At 53.1% G+C, this 17,286-nt stretch overlaps 1 protein-coding gene and 1 long non-coding RNA gene across 4 annotated transcripts in view; one reads left to right on the forward strand and one right to left on the reverse strand.

The window, feature by feature from the left end:
* Sec14l1 (SEC14-like lipid binding 1) overlaps nt 1-9,271 on the forward strand; it is a 47,149-nt gene extending 37,878 nt beyond the window's left edge. The window contains exons 11-17 of one of the 3 annotated variants that reach the window (NM_001108309.1): nt 1,093-1,264; nt 1,530-1,664; nt 3,389-3,523; nt 5,178-5,429; nt 6,317-6,495; nt 6,779-6,880; nt 8,766-9,269. In NM_001108309.1, the coding sequence (NP_001101779.1) occupies nt 1,093-1,264; nt 1,530-1,664; nt 3,389-3,523; nt 5,178-5,429; nt 6,317-6,495; nt 6,779-6,880; nt 8,766-8,781 (991 nt within the window). In that variant the 3' untranslated portion in view covers nt 8,782-9,269. Of the gene's footprint in view, nt 1-1,092; nt 1,265-1,529; nt 1,665-3,388; nt 3,524-5,177; nt 5,430-6,316; nt 6,496-6,778 lie in introns of all 3 variants that reach the window. The other 2 variants (XM_017597412.3, XM_063269479.1) reach the window with 2 other exon arrangements.
* LOC102547461 (uncharacterized) lies at nt 9,220-14,530 on the reverse strand. Its single transcript, XR_005490554.2, has 3 exons — nt 13,126-14,530; nt 10,730-10,791; nt 9,220-9,957 (listed from the first exon to the last, which is right to left on the reverse strand). It is a non-coding gene; the product is annotated as an uncharacterized LOC102547461 (long non-coding RNA).
* Nucleotides 14,531-17,286: the final 2,756 nt, after the last annotated feature.

Below are 17,286 nucleotides of genomic sequence, written 5' to 3' on the forward strand. Positions count from 1 at the left end.
TCTCTTGGTACCACAATCTGATAGGTACTGTTTATCACATGTTCTAGAAGGTTGAGAAGCAAGTGATAAGGTTGGCACCAGGCTTTTATTTGTCACTCTGAGGTGCTGTCTGCATGCTCCTAGGAGCCAGACTGCAGGGGAATTCCTGTTGGGTCTTTTTTGCACTCCCCATACCCCCAGTTCTTTTTCATGAATCAGCTTCTAGTTGTGGAATACTGTTGTGAAATGACCAGAGAAAACCAGCTAGAGAGATGGCTCAGGGGTTAGGAACACCGACTGCTCTTCCAGAGGTCCTGAGTTCAATTCCCAGCAACCACATGGTGGCTCATAACCATCTGTAATGGGATCTGATGCCCTCTTCTTGTGCGTCTGAAGACAGCGACAGTGGACTCATATACATGAAATAAGTAAATAAATCTTTAAAAAAAAAAAGACAGAAAGAAAGAAAAACCAGGCCTGATGGCTCACACCTGTAATTCCAACACATGAGAGACAGAGACAGGAGGATCAAATCTTCAGCTACATATAGTTCAAGGCCAGCCTAAATCACATGAGACCCCATGTCAAATAAAGTGGGCCACCTCGGGTTTGATGGCATCGGTTCTGCCAGGCCAGGGTGTGCAGGGCCCCTGCTCACAGCTGCTTGTCCTGTTGGTGCCTGAGGCAGTGCTAGACCTGGGGGTGTTTCAGTCACTGCAGCTCACTCTATGAGATGCCTACTGTCTGCTTAGGCAACAGCCCAGGGAGGGGGCTCGCCCAGCACCGAGCAGGTTGGCGGGGCTCTTTGGTGTTTATTTGGAGGGTCAGAGCTGGGGTCTCACTAGCCAGGCTGTCCTTGAGCTCCTGATCCTCCTGCCTCTGCTCCCTGACAGTGGGATTTCAGTGGTTTGCAGTCTGTCTGGACTTAATCTGGTAATTCAGATGTTGTTCCTATCCCATTGAGCTTGCGTATTCATACACAAATTGCAAATAAGGGTTTATAGCACTCTAATTTTTTAAAATTAGTATATTTGAGAATGACTATAATTGACTTTTTTATCCAAAAAGGAAAATTAAATCCACTAGTAAAACTCGCCTTCATCTCACCTGCAGCTCATGGACCTGCTTGGTGGACCTTGAAGGACTGAACATGCGCCATCTGTGGAGACCGGGCGTCAAGGCCTTGCTGCGCATCATTGAGGTGGTGGAGGCCAACTACCCGGAGACGCTGGGCCGCCTCCTCATCCTCCGAGCCCCCAGGGTCTTCCCTGTCCTCTGGACTCTGGTGGGTTTAGATGTCACTCTGTCACGAGCCCAGCATGCTCAGTTCCCAGCTCCCACTGACGCCTCAGCTAGGCAGGAGAAAGCAAACACAGATACAAAGTAGGAAAGGGAGCAGGGTTTTCCTGAGGCCCCAGTGCTCTGCCCGTAGACACACAGAGTGCATGAAAGCTGCCACCCGTCACCTCACCCACACACGGTGTCACGCAGGCTTAGTCTGAGGCTCCTGGCTCAGCAGATGAGGTTGCTGTTCTGTTTCTCACTTGCAGGTTAGTCCTTTCATTGATGACAACACCAGAAGGAAGTTCCTCATCTATGCAGGAAATGATTACCAGGGCCCTGGAGGCCTGCTGGACTACATCGATAAAGAGATTATTCCCGATTTCCTGAGTGGCGAGTGCATGGTACGTATGGGCAGGAAGGTACACACTGCACCGTGGCATGGGTTTCCACTAAAGGTTTTCTGACCTTTTGGTTGGGTTGCTGACCTTACCTCATTGAATCCGCCCTGGGCCCTGGCTGACATGGCCGAGCCGCTGGGGGCTTTGTTGATGATGCAGGTTTCCGTTTACACTGAGGACGATTTGTTATGGGATCCTGCACAGCGTGGTATGACTCCTCTCAACTGCATCAGGAGCTCCGCATCTCAGATCTACAGCTTTTTACACCATTCTGTGGGGTGTGTGTGTGTGTGTGTGTGTGTGTGTGTGTGTGTGTGTGTGCACTCGTGCGTGTGCATGTGCATACATGTGGTGTGCATGCATGCATATGTGTAAGTGTATAGGCTCAAGGTTGACTTGATTGGTCTCCACCTTGTTATTTGGGGCAGAGTCTCACCCAGGACTCACTAATGAGGTGAGTCCATGTAGCCCGCTTGCTCCAGGAGAGCAAGTGATGAGGAGCAAGTTTAGAGCACAGGCGGGCTATGGCCCCCTCGACTGCTGTCCCGGGAAAGTTAGCATCCCAGGCAGTTATGACAAGAATTGAATTGGAAGGAAGGAAGGACTCACAACTGTTACTCATGCCTTCTGTGGGTGTACACCAATGTTCTTCTGTGCTCTGAGTTAAACTGAGGCCTTCTGAGGCCTGTTCTATCCTCTCCACAGTGGCTTCTCGGCCTGGCTGTCAGAGAGGTCATTTATAAACTGTTGACTTCCTGTGGACAGAGGGCATTGAACCTCCGGGCCAGGCAAGTTTTGGCTGGTTGGTCTGTCTTCCTCGAGACACAGTCTCAGTATGTAGGCAGGCCGGCCCTCCGGCCTCAGCACCTCACTAGCAAGCCTGTCTCATGCCCGTGTGTCCCATGCCCGTGTTTGTGACTTTGAGTGATGGCAGGGCCATGGTGCTGTGCTACAGGCTGAGGGCTGTAGTCTTCCTTTCTGTGGAGTGGCTTCTGGATCGATGATCTAGAAAGGACTTAGATTTTACACACCTAAATGTGAGTTTGTTTTATTAAGGTCAATTAGAAAATTTATACTAAGAATGAGTTCTAACTCAACGTAGCTTTTTTCAAGTAAATTCAAAAGAAGTAGTCCCTTGTTAACTTTCAGCTGACTTATTAATTGTTTGGCCTGGGTTACTTAGAAAGTTTGCTTTTCTTTTTTGGAGCTGGGGACCGAACCCAGGGCCTTGCGCTTGCTAGGCAAGCGCTCTACCACTGAGCTAAGTCCCCAACCCCAAAAGTTTGCTTTTTTTTAATCTCGGTTATTTTTTTTTTCCTTCTTTTTTGTGGTGCCGAGGATGAGACCAAGAGCCTTGTGCATATTGGGCAGTGCTGTGCCGCTGAGCTGCACCACAGAGAGATTGTAGATCTGTGGCTCAGGAATAAAGCTGACAGAGGGGACTGTCCAACAGTGCAGTCAGTTCCGTCACTTCTCATGTAGGTCAGCTTAGTAAGCGGGCTCCGTACCTCACGAATCTTAGTGTGAATCCTGCGGTAAACCAGCTTCAGCTCGCTCCCATTTATTGAGTAAACCACACGTGTGTAAGCGGGCTTTACAAAGATTTCGCTAAGTACTACAGACTATTGGATAATGTTGCCAGCATTCTGTTTTCTCAGCCATTTCAGGAGGTGGGTGTGGGATGAGAGGCAGCCTGGCCTCTCTAACTGCTGTGTTTGCTTTTCTAGTGTGACGTGCCAGAGGGCGGGCTGGTCCCCAAATCCCTGTACAGGACTCCCGAGGAGCTGGAGAATGAGGACCTGAAGCTCTGGACGGAGACCATCTACCAGTCTGCCAGCGTGTTCAAAGGAGCCCCACATGAGGTGCCCACCTTGCGGCCTCATCCGTGGAGAGACCCCTCCCCCACCACCTGGGCGTCCCTCAGGGCCCTTGGCTTCTCCTGGTCTTGTTCTTTAGGTTTGGTTGGCTCTGATGTCAGTCAGTCGGGGGCAGCACTGACGGGTAGGGCTGTTCGCAGCTCCTGCATTTCATTGGATGGTTATGTGGAGCACGTTTTTGCTCACCCGTCATTTGTGTTTCTTAGTCTTTGCTGCTGTTTGTCCGTCTGGTGAATGAGGAGAGATGAACCGTTCTCTTGTTTCCCTTCTGCCAACATGGTGTGGTGGCAGATCAGAAGCTACGGTGGTTCTGTTTGACATGTCCCTCTAGCCTGTCCATGTGGCGTGACATTGTTGGCTCATCCTTTGCTTCGCTCTAGGGCAAGTGTGTTGCCCAGTGTCCCTGTGGGAGGCTGTGCTTTACACAGAGCAGGCCCATCCGTCAGTGTGCTGCCAGCTCCTTGATGACTTTCTGCTGTGGTAACCCAGGTTCAGCTGCCTGGCAGTTTCCGTAACTCTGTATGTCCCCAAGAGCTGCAGGTACATGGAGGCAGGCTGAAGAGAGAGCCTGGGCTGTGCTGAGAACAAGCAGGCACAGACCCCGTGTGCCTGCCACCCTCGTTGTCCAGTGCAGTGCAGGGAACCTTGGAGTTTTGACTGTCTCAGAATCACTTGCCTTCCTTCCTCATGTAGAGGCCTTTATGTAGGCAGCTGTCAGTTTTATCTTGTCGCAAGGCTCAGGGGCCTGTGGAGTTTCCTGTGAGTCACAAAGCACCTGTCACTGTTGAGACAGCAAAAGCGTCCTTCTGCCTTGGGGTGTGAGTAAAGCGCACAGCAGAGGCAGTGCTGACGAGACTGAAGGCTGATGTTGGAGTCCCAGGTGCTCCGTCAGCACAGGGCCCAGGTCCTGGCCAGAGAGCTCTGCCTATGGGGGCTGCTCTGGTGGAGAGAATATGCCACATCCTTTAGTGCCACCTCCTGCTTCCAGAGAGGCTATTGTGCTTCTTGGATCTGCTGTTCTGACCTTCAGAGGTCATGGAAGGGTTGGGGGAGGCAAGACAGTGGGCTGCACAGCCACTCCTGAAAGTGCAGCCTCACAGCCGCCTCATGGACCTGCCCTTCCCTCTGGGACACTTGAGACTGATGCAGAGTAAATTCCAGGACACTCGGGCTTGACACTGCATCCCCAGCAGTCACCCCGAGCAAGCGAGGACACAGCTGATCTCTCCACCCACCCTCCCTCCCGCATGCCTCTTCCTACAGCGCTGTGCTCTGACAGCTCTGACACTGAGCTCTAACACTGCGCTCTGCTGTGTGCGGCCTCAGGGCTCCCCAGCTTGAGGTGGTCCCCTTCGTCCCATGTCCATGCTTGTGTGCTTCTCCAACTTGCTGGGAAGTGGGGCTCAGGTAGCTGGCGGTGCCTTGTAGGACACTGTTTGATAGAGTGGGGGATAAGTTGGCAAGTGGGCATCTGGATGGTTAGGTAACCTGTGGCAAAGAGAATTGCCCATTTGACCTGTTCTGCCCCTCCGCCAGGCCACATCTGAGCCATAAAGCCCCTGGAGAGGGGCCATCCCTGCCCTAGCTGGGGCCAGGCCTTGGGTTGCACATTGGTTGCTGACAGGATCTCTCTCTTCAGATTCTCATTCAGATTGTGGATGCTGCCTCAGTGATCACCTGGGATTTTGATGTGTGCAAAGGCGACATCGTCTTTAATATTTATCACTCCAAGAGGTCTCCCCAGCCACCCAAAAAGGACTCGCTGGGGGCCCACAGCATCACCTCTCCAGGGGGGAACAACGTGCAGCTCATAGACAAAGTCTGGCAGCTGGGCCGGGACTACAGCATGGTGGAGTCTCCTCTGATCTGCAAAGAAGGAGAGAGTGTGCAGGTAAACCTGTGGCCCTGCATTGCTGCAGACCCTGTCCTGACAAGGAGGGATCTGGCCCTCCAGTCCATATGGCTTCTGCCACCAGAGCAGCACAGATGAGCTGACTAGTGCCACAAAGACTCAGGATGTCCAAGGGCACAGAGGAAGGAGAAGCCCGAGACCAGAGTGAAGTATAGATTTCCCTAGGAGTGCACATGCACCCAGTGCCAGGTGACAGGGAAGAAGTGCTTTGTAGACACCCATCTGGGTTTCAGGTGACTGAGATGTGACTAGGCATAGCTTTGCCTCCAGAGGAAAGTCACACGGACAGAAGCAAGAAAGGAAAAAGTGCAGAGGGCACTGTCAGCTCTTGCTAACAAAACACATGGCCACTCTCTACTGTGCTGGTTCCTGTTGGCCCCTGCGGCTCTCTCCTCCCTGTGTGCTGGCTCCCGCAGCGCCTCTGGTACTAAACGCCTCCTTCTCCCTCCTCTGACCTCACAGCGGCCCCCTGCTCTCCTGTAGCTAAGGCTTTCAGAAGCCGGCTGCTGTGACAGTGTAAATAAAGGGTGTCTTCCCATCTTAAAAGCTGGCTCTGCCCTGCATCTCTCCCCAGAATGGAAGACGTCATTGGACAGATTGCCCAGGTGTGCTAGGATGGAGACAGGAAGGGCAGAGAAGCTGCTTCCTGACGCAGATCTATCCAGACAGCAGCCTGCAGCCTGCCCGTCTCTAGGGCCCGCAGGCTGCTGGGGTGTAGACATGGTGCCTGACAAAGGATGGCGCAGGCTGCCTCAGTGCCTCAGTGGGTGGAAGGACATCATTAGGTTGTTTGCTCACAGTTCTGAGGACACCCCTCTCCTTGGAGCTTGGCAGAATGTCCTGAGTGCTGCTGTTCGCTGTTGCAGGGGTCCCATGTGACCAGGTGGCCGGGCTTCTACATCCTACAGTGGAAATTCCACACCATGCCAGCCTGTGCTGCCACCAACCTACCCCGAGTGGACGACGTGCTGGCTTCCCTGCAGGTCTCCTCGCACAAGTGCAAAGTGATGTACTACACAGAAGTGATCGGCTCTGAGGATTTCAGGTTCGTGCCTGAGAGGCTCTGGCAGCAGGGCTACTTGTTCACTGTCTGCAGATGTCCGGGCCATGGGAGAGGGAGTGTAGCACTTGCTCTGTGTAGTGTCACCTGTGGGCAGCCATGGGAAGCAGCTTCCGGCAGTGGGATAGTCATGTCCTTGCCCTACTTTACAAGGGCCGATGGGTAAGAAGCAGATAGAGATGCTGCGGGGTCCAGGGCATTGTGGGGGGCTCAGGGCTCAGGGCTTAGCGGCTCCTCACTCCTGGCTCTCTGTTGGATCCATCTGCAGAGGCTCCATGACCAGCCTGGAGTCCAGCCACAGTGGGTTCTCACAGCTCAGTGCCGCCACCACCTCCTCCAGCCAGTCGCACTCCAGCTCCATGATTTCCAGGTAGTGCTGCGAAGCCTAGTGCGGAGGGCGCCTCGACTGCTGTGCTCCACCCACCCCGGATGTGCAGACTCCTCCCCTCTAGATAGCAGCTAGCTCTCCAGATGGTCACTAGTCACCTGGTCCCCAGACCATCTTGACAGGTAGTTTTAACTCTACCCCTAACTTTAACTCAATAGCCATAGATTTTGTATACAGCGTGCACAAAATCAAACTGGAGCACAAGGGCTCTCGAAAGAAAAGTAGTTTATCTACAGTAAGAGACTGACTGGTCTCAGATGTCGATGCAAAAAATTTTTCCAACAAACGCCACCTTGTCCACTAGTGAATGACTTGTGTGACACCCTGCAGAGACTCACCACCTCTTCCTCCTCCTCTTCCTCTTCCTCCTCCTCCTCCTCTTCCACCTCCTCCTCCTCCTCCTCCTCCTCCTTCTCCTCCTCCTCCTCCACGGAGCTGAAGCTGCAGCAGGCAGCCCTGAAGCTGCAGCAGAGGCCTCGGCTCCCTGTTAGTGGAGGTGGCCTGTGGATCCAGGACAGCCCTTGAGGTCCCTTTCCTCTAAGGACTTGGCAGCCTGCAGGAGCACCTGGTCCTGGGGCAGAGCCAGCCCACTCTGAGCAGGCCCTCGCGGCCCAGGAGGGGCTGCCAGGGCTCCTCTTGACTCCCGCCATCACCGCCATCATTAAACATTGCTTTCTCTTTCCTCCTCTTCAAATCTTTTGATATTTTTCAGAGCAAAATTTTTCTGTCCGTGAACTTGGGGGAGGGGAGAGGGGAGAATTCTTTCCCTCTGCTGAATGCTGCCTTTCCTCCTCATTGGGCAGCTCTGTGCCCTCCTAGCACCCAGGGTCCTCGGTCCTCCCAGTACCCAGGGTCCTCAGTCCTCCCAGCACTCAGGGTCCTTAGTCCTCCCAGCACCGGGGTCCTCAGTCCTCCCAGCACTCGGGGTCCCTAGTCCTCCCAGCACCTGGGGTCCTCAGTCCTCCCTGCACCCAGGGTCATCAGTCCTCCCAGCACCCAGGGTCCTCAGTTCTAGCACCCAGGGTCTTTGGTCCTCTCAGTACCCAGGGTCCTCTCAGCAGGGCGTTTGGAAGCAGTAGATCACACTTGCCTTTTGGAAGTGTGGCAGTGCAAACTCTAGCAATGCTCTCCAGGGTGGCGCATGGCTTGCAGTGGCTTTGGGTTTGCGGGTGGATGTTGTGGGTATGTATGTAGGTGCTGTGTGTGTGCATGAGGGAGTGGGGTGCTGCTGGGGAGGGGCCGTAGGGCTGCACTTGTTCTGTCTGCATTTCAGAGAAGTGGATCAGAGGCTTGGGTTCGTCTCTCTTTTTTTTTCTGATCCTGACTTCTCAAAGCCTGCTGTTAGAGCAGCTCCTCAGTTCACAGCTTTTATGGGAAAGCATGCTTCTTACCGAGCTGTCTAGAAGTTGCAGGTGGCTGATCTCCAGAAAAGGGCGCAGAATCTGTTTGTGTGGTAACAATGTCTAAAGATGTGTGCCAAATCAGTATGGCTGTGAGTGTGTGAGGGGTGAGGGGAGTGGACTCCGATGTGGATGCTGCTCTGAGGCGCTGGCTGACTGGCGGTGTGATTTGAGAGCTCTGTAGAGGGTGTGGCATGTCGCAAGCATGAGGGGAGACGGCAGCAGCCTGCTTGGCCAGTGAGCCCTCTGGCTCCTGGCACCCTGAGCTATGCTTGCTGGCCGTTCTGGGTCCACTGCTGTGCATTTCGTGTGTGTGGGGGCTGCTTGTACACGCACAGCGGGGCTGTGGCTGCCGCGTCCACACTGCTTCAGTCAGGGCTCCCCAGCTCCAAGCGAAAGGACCTGAAGATGCCCCTGCTCTTTCTCTCTTCTCTCTCCTTTTCCCTCTCCCTTTCTCCATGTCCCAGATGGCGATTTTGCTGACAACCTCCAAGAAAGCGCTTCACTCGACAGCCCACATGTGCCCAGGGATGTTTGTAGACCTATCTGAGTCGCAGCCATGCCCCAGGCTGAAGAGCTGCTCCCTTTAAGTCCATTCAGAAGTGTCTCTGTTCAGCCCCCTCAGAGCTGATAGCATCTTTAAGAGCTCAAAGCACACAACTACACATTCACAGGCCTTGAGCTTCCCCAGGCCACAGGGCACTGGCTGCCTTGTGAGGGAGGCTGGCTGTGAGGTGACTGTGTGGCTCACAGAGCTGCTTGTCCAGTGCCCAGCACTCCCCTAACATGCTGCTCCCTGCACTCTCTGGGCTCTCCTGTTTCTAGTGTCTTAACTCACTCCTCCCTGAACCATTATTTGCATATCAAATTCTGTAAATGTTTTGTAAACATATTACCTCACTCTTGGTAATACAATACTGATAGTCTTTAAAAGATTTTTTTATTGTTACAATAATAAATGTGAACTGTTTAAGAAGAGTGTCCTTTTCTTCTTGGGAAGGCCTCTAGGAAGAACAGAGATTGAAAAGAAGCTGCTGGTGCCCAAAGGCAAGGGGGGCCACGCTGCTGAGTGGATGGTGGGTAGTCTCTGTGCCTCTCCAAGGCCTGCTGTGCAGTTCAGCACATCAGACATGTACTGCAGAGTGGGTTCTAGGATAGCCTGGGCTACATGCCAAAACCCTGTCTCACAACCTCGCTCCTGGTGTTATTGTGTTGCTTAAGAGTAAAATAGATTTCTCCGAGCAGGTAACTCAGGACAATAGGTGGCCAGAGTGACCTCATCCTGGCTCTCCTGTTTCTGGGGTCTGCAGAGGCAGCAGAGCCCAGGACAGTAGGGCACAGGTCAGGGAGGAAGGTCGTCATGGTCCTTGCAGGGTGCAAAGACAGAACCTCTTCAAAGGGAAGAGCGATCTCTATTCTAGCTGAGTCCTTGATCTGTCCTTAGAGGGCACAGCTGGGGTGTCCGATCAGACAGAAAGCAAGAGACTCCCCGCGTGTTCATTACCCGGCATGTGAACCCTGCTGGCCGATGATTTGCAGGCAAGATGGAAAGTGGCTTGACCCACCAGACTTCTGCTGAGCTTGCAACCTGAGGAAAGACTTAAGGGCGGTCGGTCAAGGCAAACCTGCCTTTCCTCGCCTCGGCTCCAGGGTCACATTCTGTGGAGATGAGAGATAGCCTAAGAACACACAAGGCTTACGAACATCCAACCCAAAGTGCTGTCTGGACTGTTGAGACCTGACCCCCCTGGAGTGGCATGCCCTAACTAGGCCAGGTTGCTAACGTGTGTTCATCCTGAACGACACCATGTTTTTCTTTGACAGAGTTTTGGCACGTAGCCCAGGCTATCCTAGAACATACTCCGAAGGCTGGTCTGGCTTGAAACTCACTATCCTGCCACTGCCTCCCAAGTGCTGGTATTACAGGTGTGTGCCACCATACCCAGCCCCATTTTTTCTTTGATTCGAAATCTAACCAAACCTAAACCTTGGGGTACCTGCAGTTCTCAAGCACCAGGGGAGTTTTTATCAATGTCATGAAACAAACCAACTGGACCCAGTTCTGCCTGAAAAATGAAGGCTTTGACAGGATGGCTCAGTGGGTGGGTGCTCACCGCCAAGCCTAAGGACCAGTGCTCCACTGTGAGGACCTTGGGCTCCTCTGACCTCCATGCCCATAGTATGCCATGTACACCCACAGCATATACACAGGTACCTTAAATACATGTCATTTAAAAACTGAAAACCAAGGACTTGGAGGCATTCTGGGAAGACGGCAATGCTGTCCCCACATAAATACAGCAAGGGTAAAACCACTGGAGTGTTGAGTCCTATGCTCCAAAACGGTAAAATGACAGTGCTTGCTGTATTGCTTTCCACAGTAATAGTTCCAGTGTCCATCCCTCTGCCATGAAACTAGGCAGTAAGTTACCTTAGAACGCCCAAAACAGCCATCTCTTGGTCAAGCCAGTAGTCACGAAACCCTCATGGACTCTGAGGAGAAAGCAGAGGTTGTCTGGAAGATGACGTAGCAGGGATGCTCTGTAGCCTGGGGTCTTGCTGGATAGGTCTGAGGCAGCAACAGACTGGCCTGCCTGACCTGCTGCACACTGAGCAACCAGGGGTGTGGGTGGCTGCAGGGCAGCCCTGGGAACAGACGGGCCTGGCACTGTACCACCAAAACTGAAGAGGGAGGGAACCTAGGAGCACTCATGCAAAGGAACATCCACCAAGCCAATGACCCAACATTAAAGACTGAATTTTAGGCCTGGGTTGTGGGTGGGTTCAAAGAATGCTGGCCCAGCCTGTGGAAGCCCTGGGTTCTATCCACAGTCCCACATAAAACAGAGAGTTTGTGTGTACCCTTAAGCCCAGCACTGGGGAAGCAGAAGAGTGTGGGGGTTCAAGGTCACACACACACACACACACACACACACACACACACACACACCCTAACTTTGTTGTTCAAGACAGGATTTCTCTGTGGCCCTAGCTGTCCTGGAACTCACTTTGTGGACCAGGCTAGCCAAGAACTCACAGAGATCCTCCTGCCTATGCCTCCCCTCCCCCTCCAAATTTTAAAAAGCGACCTAGAATATGAAAATGGTAGGAGCCGAAATACTCAATAAAGCGGAGGGAGAGTCTCAGAAGGGCAGAGACGGAACTCACAGAACTGAGAGGGTAAATGACCTCACACTCAGGCTGACAGCAGGGAACACAGAGCAAGGGAAAACCCAATCCCAAGTGCAGGGTGGCACGTGATTGACATCCAGGTGAGGGTCGGAGCCAGGACCCCTGAGCCACCGAGCCTGATGACCTCAGTTCCATTCCTGGGACACAGACAACAGAAGAAGGCATCAACTCCTGACCTCCTCCCATGCTCTGTGGTACGCACGTGGGCGCCTTGACACACACATGCGCACGCGCACACACATGCGTGCACGCATGCACAATTTAAACTTTTTTTTTTTTTTTTGGTTCTTTTTTTCGGAGCTGGGGACCGAACCCAGGGCAATTTAAACTTTTAAAAAAAATTCTTGGCCCATGTGGATGAGGCCTGAACTTCAGGTGAGCAGAACACTTAAGCCAACAAACTGGCTTTCGGAGTCTTTTTTTTTTTTTTTTTGGTTCTTTTTTTCGGAGCTGGGGACTGAACCCAGGGCCTTGCACTTCCTAGGTAAGCGCTCTACCACTGAGCTAAATCCCCAGCCCCTGGCTTTGGAGTCTTAAGAGCCCTGGTAAAGCTGGCCCGTTGCCCTGATGTGGGAATCCCGTACCCAGAGCCTTTCTAGGGCTCTGGAGACGTTGCCTGTGACTGCTTGGAGCACTGAATAGCTGGTGGACAGCCTGGCTACAAAACTAAGACTAGAGAAGTGGGTGGAGTTCTCGGTGGCAGGTGTGACCCGCAAGGGCCTAGAATTTCGGGAAGGGACATGTAAGCATTGTGTTTACTGATATTCAGTGTCCAGCCCGTTCAGAATCAGATAGTAAGGCAGCTGTAGGAAATGTCTTCTGTTTTGTTCTGGGACAGGGTCTTGTTCTAACTTAGACTAGCCTAGAACTCACTATGTAGACCAGGCTGGCTTTAAACTCACAGCAGTCCTCCTGTCTCAGCCTCTCAAGTTGCTCAGATTATAAAGTGTATGCCTCCGTTCTCAGCTAATTATGGGAAATTTTAACCCAGTTTCCCTCAGACCCTCATCCAGAAGTCAATGTGGAGGCACATCAGGGAGAGGGCAGCTAAGTGCTCTCCAGACAAATATGAACTAGACGGTTAATGGGGAGCCATGAGCTATGGGGCGGGGAGTTCTCATAAATTACAGAGACTTACTGGCGTCTTAGCAAGTGGCCCAGATTGAACTGTTTCAGCCACACACAAATGCTTCTTTAAAACAGAGGGAAGGGGGCTGGAGAGATGGCTCAGCGGTTAAGAGCACCCGACTGCTCTTCCAGAGGTCATGAGTTCAATTCCCAGCAACCACATGGTGGCTCACAACCATCTGTAAAGAGATCCGATGCCCTCTTCTGGTGTATCTGAAGACTGCTACAGTGTACTTATATATAATAAAGAAATAAATCTTTAAAAAAAAAAAAAAAAAAAAACAGAGGGAAGGGGCCAGGCATGTGGCTCTGGGGAGAGAGTGCCCATAGGTTCCTTCCCCAGTACCACATAAGGCCATGTACAACTCACAGCTGTAACCCCAGCCTCTCGGAAGGTAGAGGCAGGAGGATTACACTCTCAGGGTCATTCTCATCTATAGGTCTAGTTTGAGGCCAGCCTGGGTTACATGAGACCCCATCTTAAAAACAACCCGTTTCTTCCATTACCTTGTAACAAGGGTGGCGGTTTGTCCCTGTTCGCTTTGGCCAGGTCAGTGTGCCTTGAAGGAAAGACACAGGTCATGTGGTACAGGTGCTATGGACAGGCCGTCCTGAAGCAACTCACAGTGGCCCCAGGACACGCTGTGGCCATGCCAAGGACATCAACCCAGGGCTGGAGCCAGGGTGAAGGCATCTAGCCACTGAGTGTCCCTTGCTTTTGTTTTTCCGGAGGGGATTAGCTGTCCCAGTTAAATCTGAGACTCACTACCACACGCTGCCCAGGGCTGTTCTCTCTTCACGGGGGAGGACTGGGCTGCCGCTCACCCTGACCTTGGGCTTAACCAGGAAGAGACAATCAGGAGCTCTCACTGTGCCCTGGTTAGAGGTAGGAGTCAGAGCTGCTGCCTGTGCCTCTCCTAGCTCTGTCCCCAACCCATGCCATCCATTGCTGTGTGTAGTCAGTCCACAGCTGAAATGTAAGCCCAGGCTAGCCACCCTGCTTTGCCAGTCTTGCCCTGGCTAGACCACTTCACACCTGTGATGGGTGGCTTCTGGGTCTGTCGCCCAGGGGGAGCCTGCTCAAGTGGTCCTGGCTCTATTGAGTGGACCTCATCTGATGCCAGCTCTTGTCCCCAGGGCCAGGCAGGAGCCCCCAGAGACCCTTGTGCTCAAGGATCCCTATTGGAAGGGATGAAGCCTTTAGGAGGTGGGGCTACTGGGAAGCCTTTAGGTCAGGGAGCTCTGCTCCAGAGCGGTGGGGCCCTACTCTGCTCTTGCTTCCTGCCCAGCAGATCAATGCCTTTGTATTTTACCATAAAAGGAATGGAGCCAATCAGCTCTGGCCCAGGGCCTCCAAAACTGTGAGCCAGAACGAAGTGTCCTTTAAGTTTGTTGTCATAGATCTGTCAGTATCACCACTGTCACCAAGTGCCTCTGCAAAAGAGGGAGGATTAACCTTGTTTGATACATTGTGTATGGCAGATGACCTCCCATCCCCTCAGGCCGAGATACAACTAAGATTAAAAGGCTCAAGGGCATGCCACTCCCACCATCTTGGAAAGCGAGTCTCCCAACTGCCTCCCAGCTAGAACCCAGGCCTGGTTTTGGACTGGAACATCAGCTCTTCCAGTCTCCAACCCGCTAGGCACCGATAAGGGTCTATGCTATATTTTCTTTCTCTTCAGGAGAGGACATGAAATGACCGCGGAGAATGGAGCTAAGACATCGCCCTGTAGCTCCTCAGCTCTGTAGCCTCTGGGAATGAGGGGGGCAGACCATTTATTGGGGTGAGCACCAGGTCTAGAGCCTGGGGAAGCTGACAGAGGAAGACGGTGGCCAGGAAAAGGCTTCTGGCTCTGCCTCTCTTGTCTCCCTCAGGCTGGCCTCCTGTGAATTGCTGGTGGCAGCCCCCGTGGAGTGTGGGACTCACCAAACTGGGAGGTGTGCCGTGCTCGTGGTTCTGCCCTGTCTAAGCCTGAGATGGCCCGCCCTGTGGAACCAGCCCTGACATCCGATGGAGTCAAGTTGACTGATGTCTTGCAGGCCCTAACTTTGTAAGTGGGAGGTAATCTGACCTCAGGCCCAGGTACCTTTTCCTCCCAGGGCCTCTCCTCCTGTCAGCCAATGTCCGGGAGTATGTTTCCCTGGTAGGAAGCCCTGTCACCCAGGCTGCACTCACAACACACAGGGCATTCAAAAACCAAACAAAACAAACAAAAAGTTTTTCTTCTGACTTGAAATGAAAATATTTTCATAGACTCCTAAGGAAACTATTGGCCCTGTGGAGAGGGCAGACTGATCTCAAAGGCTGGAAAAGGAAGGCCCAGCATGCCCGACGCCTCTCCAGAGGGACAGTGGGAGTATCTGTCCGTCTGTCTGTCCATCAGCATCAAGAGCGGTGGCAGGAACAAAAGGGAGCATGTTATTTTCTTGCTGTGGCAAGTTGCCTGACAAAGAAGACTTAAGGCAGGAAGGGCTTACTTGGGCTCACAGTCTGAGGTGCAGTCTGGGATGGTGAGGAGTCACAGCCGGTGAGGCAGCTGGTCACACTGCACCCAGTCAGGAAGCAGAGAGACACGATCGCTGGTGCGCAGTCCACTTTCCCCTTTTCATGCGTTCCAGATCCCGTCCATGGGAGGGTGCCATGTTCGTTCAGGGCGGGGTTTCCCACCTCAGCTAACCTAGTCCAGAAAATTTCTTGAAGACATAGCCAGAGATGTTCACCACCATAGGGAGCCAGGCCGAACTGTGCCTGCCTCCCATCCACCCATACCCTCAACTCTGGGCAAGAACTCTGGGGAAAGAGGCTCTTCCACAGAGAGGCACTTCCTCCTCCTGTCCCCATCCCCATCCCCCGCCACCATAAAGGGTTGTTATCTACCCGAGGCACCGGCATGGGTACAGAGCTTGGCTTTGTTTTGTTTTGTTTTGTTTTTCAAGACAGGGTCTCACTGTGTAAAAGCTCTCGCTGTCCTGGAACCTACTTTGTAGACCAGGCTGGCCCCGAACTCACAGAGATCTGCCTTCCTGGTTAAAGGTGTGCACCACCACGCCTGGGCCAGCACCATGCCTCTTTAAGGGGACTGTGCCCAGAGGCGGGCTGCTCAAGGGAGTACGGGGAAAGGAATGGAACAGGGTGGATGGCCAGCAGCTTCTGCCTCTGGCCTGAGCACCCCTGAATCTCTGGCTTATTACTCCCTAACACAGCAGATCTCAACCTGTACGTCTGGATATATTTGGGGATCGAACGACCCTTTCACAAGGGTTGCCTAAGACCATTGGGGATAAAAAACAAACAAACAAACAAACAATATATTTGCACCACGATTCCTAACAGCAGCAAAATTGCAGTTATGAAGTTGCAACGAGAATATCTTTATCGTTTGGCGGGGGGTGGGGGTGGGGGTGGGGGGGTGGGGCGCACCACAACTGGAGGAACTGTATTAAAGGGTGTCAGCACCCAGAAGGTTGAGAACTACTGTTCTACAGAGAAACTCAGGCCCCAGCCCAGTGTGAATGTCAGAGGAGAAGGGGAACAGATGTTTCCAGAAGGTTCTGGAGACTTAGAGGGGATAGGGCCTGACACTTCAACATGGCTGAACGCTGGGGATATCAGGCGGTGGGCCTGTCCTATTGGGCCCATGGTCTCTTCAATGAAGTTGGGGAAGGCGAGACCTTTCTGAAGCGCTGACTGGGGACCTGCGTCACCCACTTACCCAGCCCATGTCTATCAAGTTCTTCTGTATCTGCCTTTAATGTTCCTCTTCTGCGTACGTGAGACTCCTAACAAACACATCAGGGCTTCCAGCCAGGACTCAGACAGTAGGTGGGAGGGGAGGCTGGCCAGGGTGGGTGGGATAAGGTGGGTGACCATTGCTTGCTTCTCACAGCCTCCCAGCCTTGGCCCAAAGCTGCCAAGGATAGACTAAAGGGTTTCCCAGGGCCATCACTTCCCACTGTGCAGGACGAATCAAGGACGGCCACAGCATCGTCTGTATAAGATGCACACAGGATCCTCAAGCCACTCGGTTTCGCTGTCTCAGAGGTGTGAGGCTGTCTCCAGAGGAGCAGCAGATAGGTTCGTGTCTGTTGACTGAAGGCCTGGAGTTCCCCTGAGGACCTTCGCTAATCTCCGCTTTACTTAGGCTTCTCAGTATTTGTAAAGGATTCAAGTTGGATCAGAGCCGGCTGCAGATTAGCTGACCAGCCTAGGGCGCGCCCTGGGAGCTCTCCCACCATGGCTCTATAAGCCAGTGGCCACTGTCCCACACAGGCTTATGTGGCAACCCAAGGACACTTGCTTGCCTAAGTGTTACTGGTAGCAGCATTCTGGCTCAGCCTGGCTGTCCCAGAGCCCCTGCCTGGGGCACGGCCTGTTTGATGGTCTAACCTACCAGTGCAGAGTCCTCTCCAGGCCTGCTCTGAACTAATTCAGGGCCCCAGTTCCAGCCCTGTTGCACATTGGGGAAACTGAGGCTCTGAGGGCCTGGGGTCTGTGCCCACTGTCTCAGCTAGCAGCAGAGAAAACAGGGGCCAGTAGAGCAGTGCCTCGGGACTCCTGACCTTGGCATTCTGACCCACCATGGCCCAGGGAGCAGGCCTGCTTGAAGGCATCCTCGGCGGGAGCCCAGACCTATTCCAGCAAACATGGCTGCTCACCTCAGGGCA

This window comes from Rattus norvegicus, chromosome 10 (genome assembly GCF_036323735.1).
Source record: "Rattus norvegicus strain BN/NHsdMcwi chromosome 10, GRCr8, whole genome shotgun sequence".
Taxonomy (NCBI): Eukaryota; Metazoa; Chordata; class Mammalia; order Rodentia; family Muridae; genus Rattus; species Rattus norvegicus.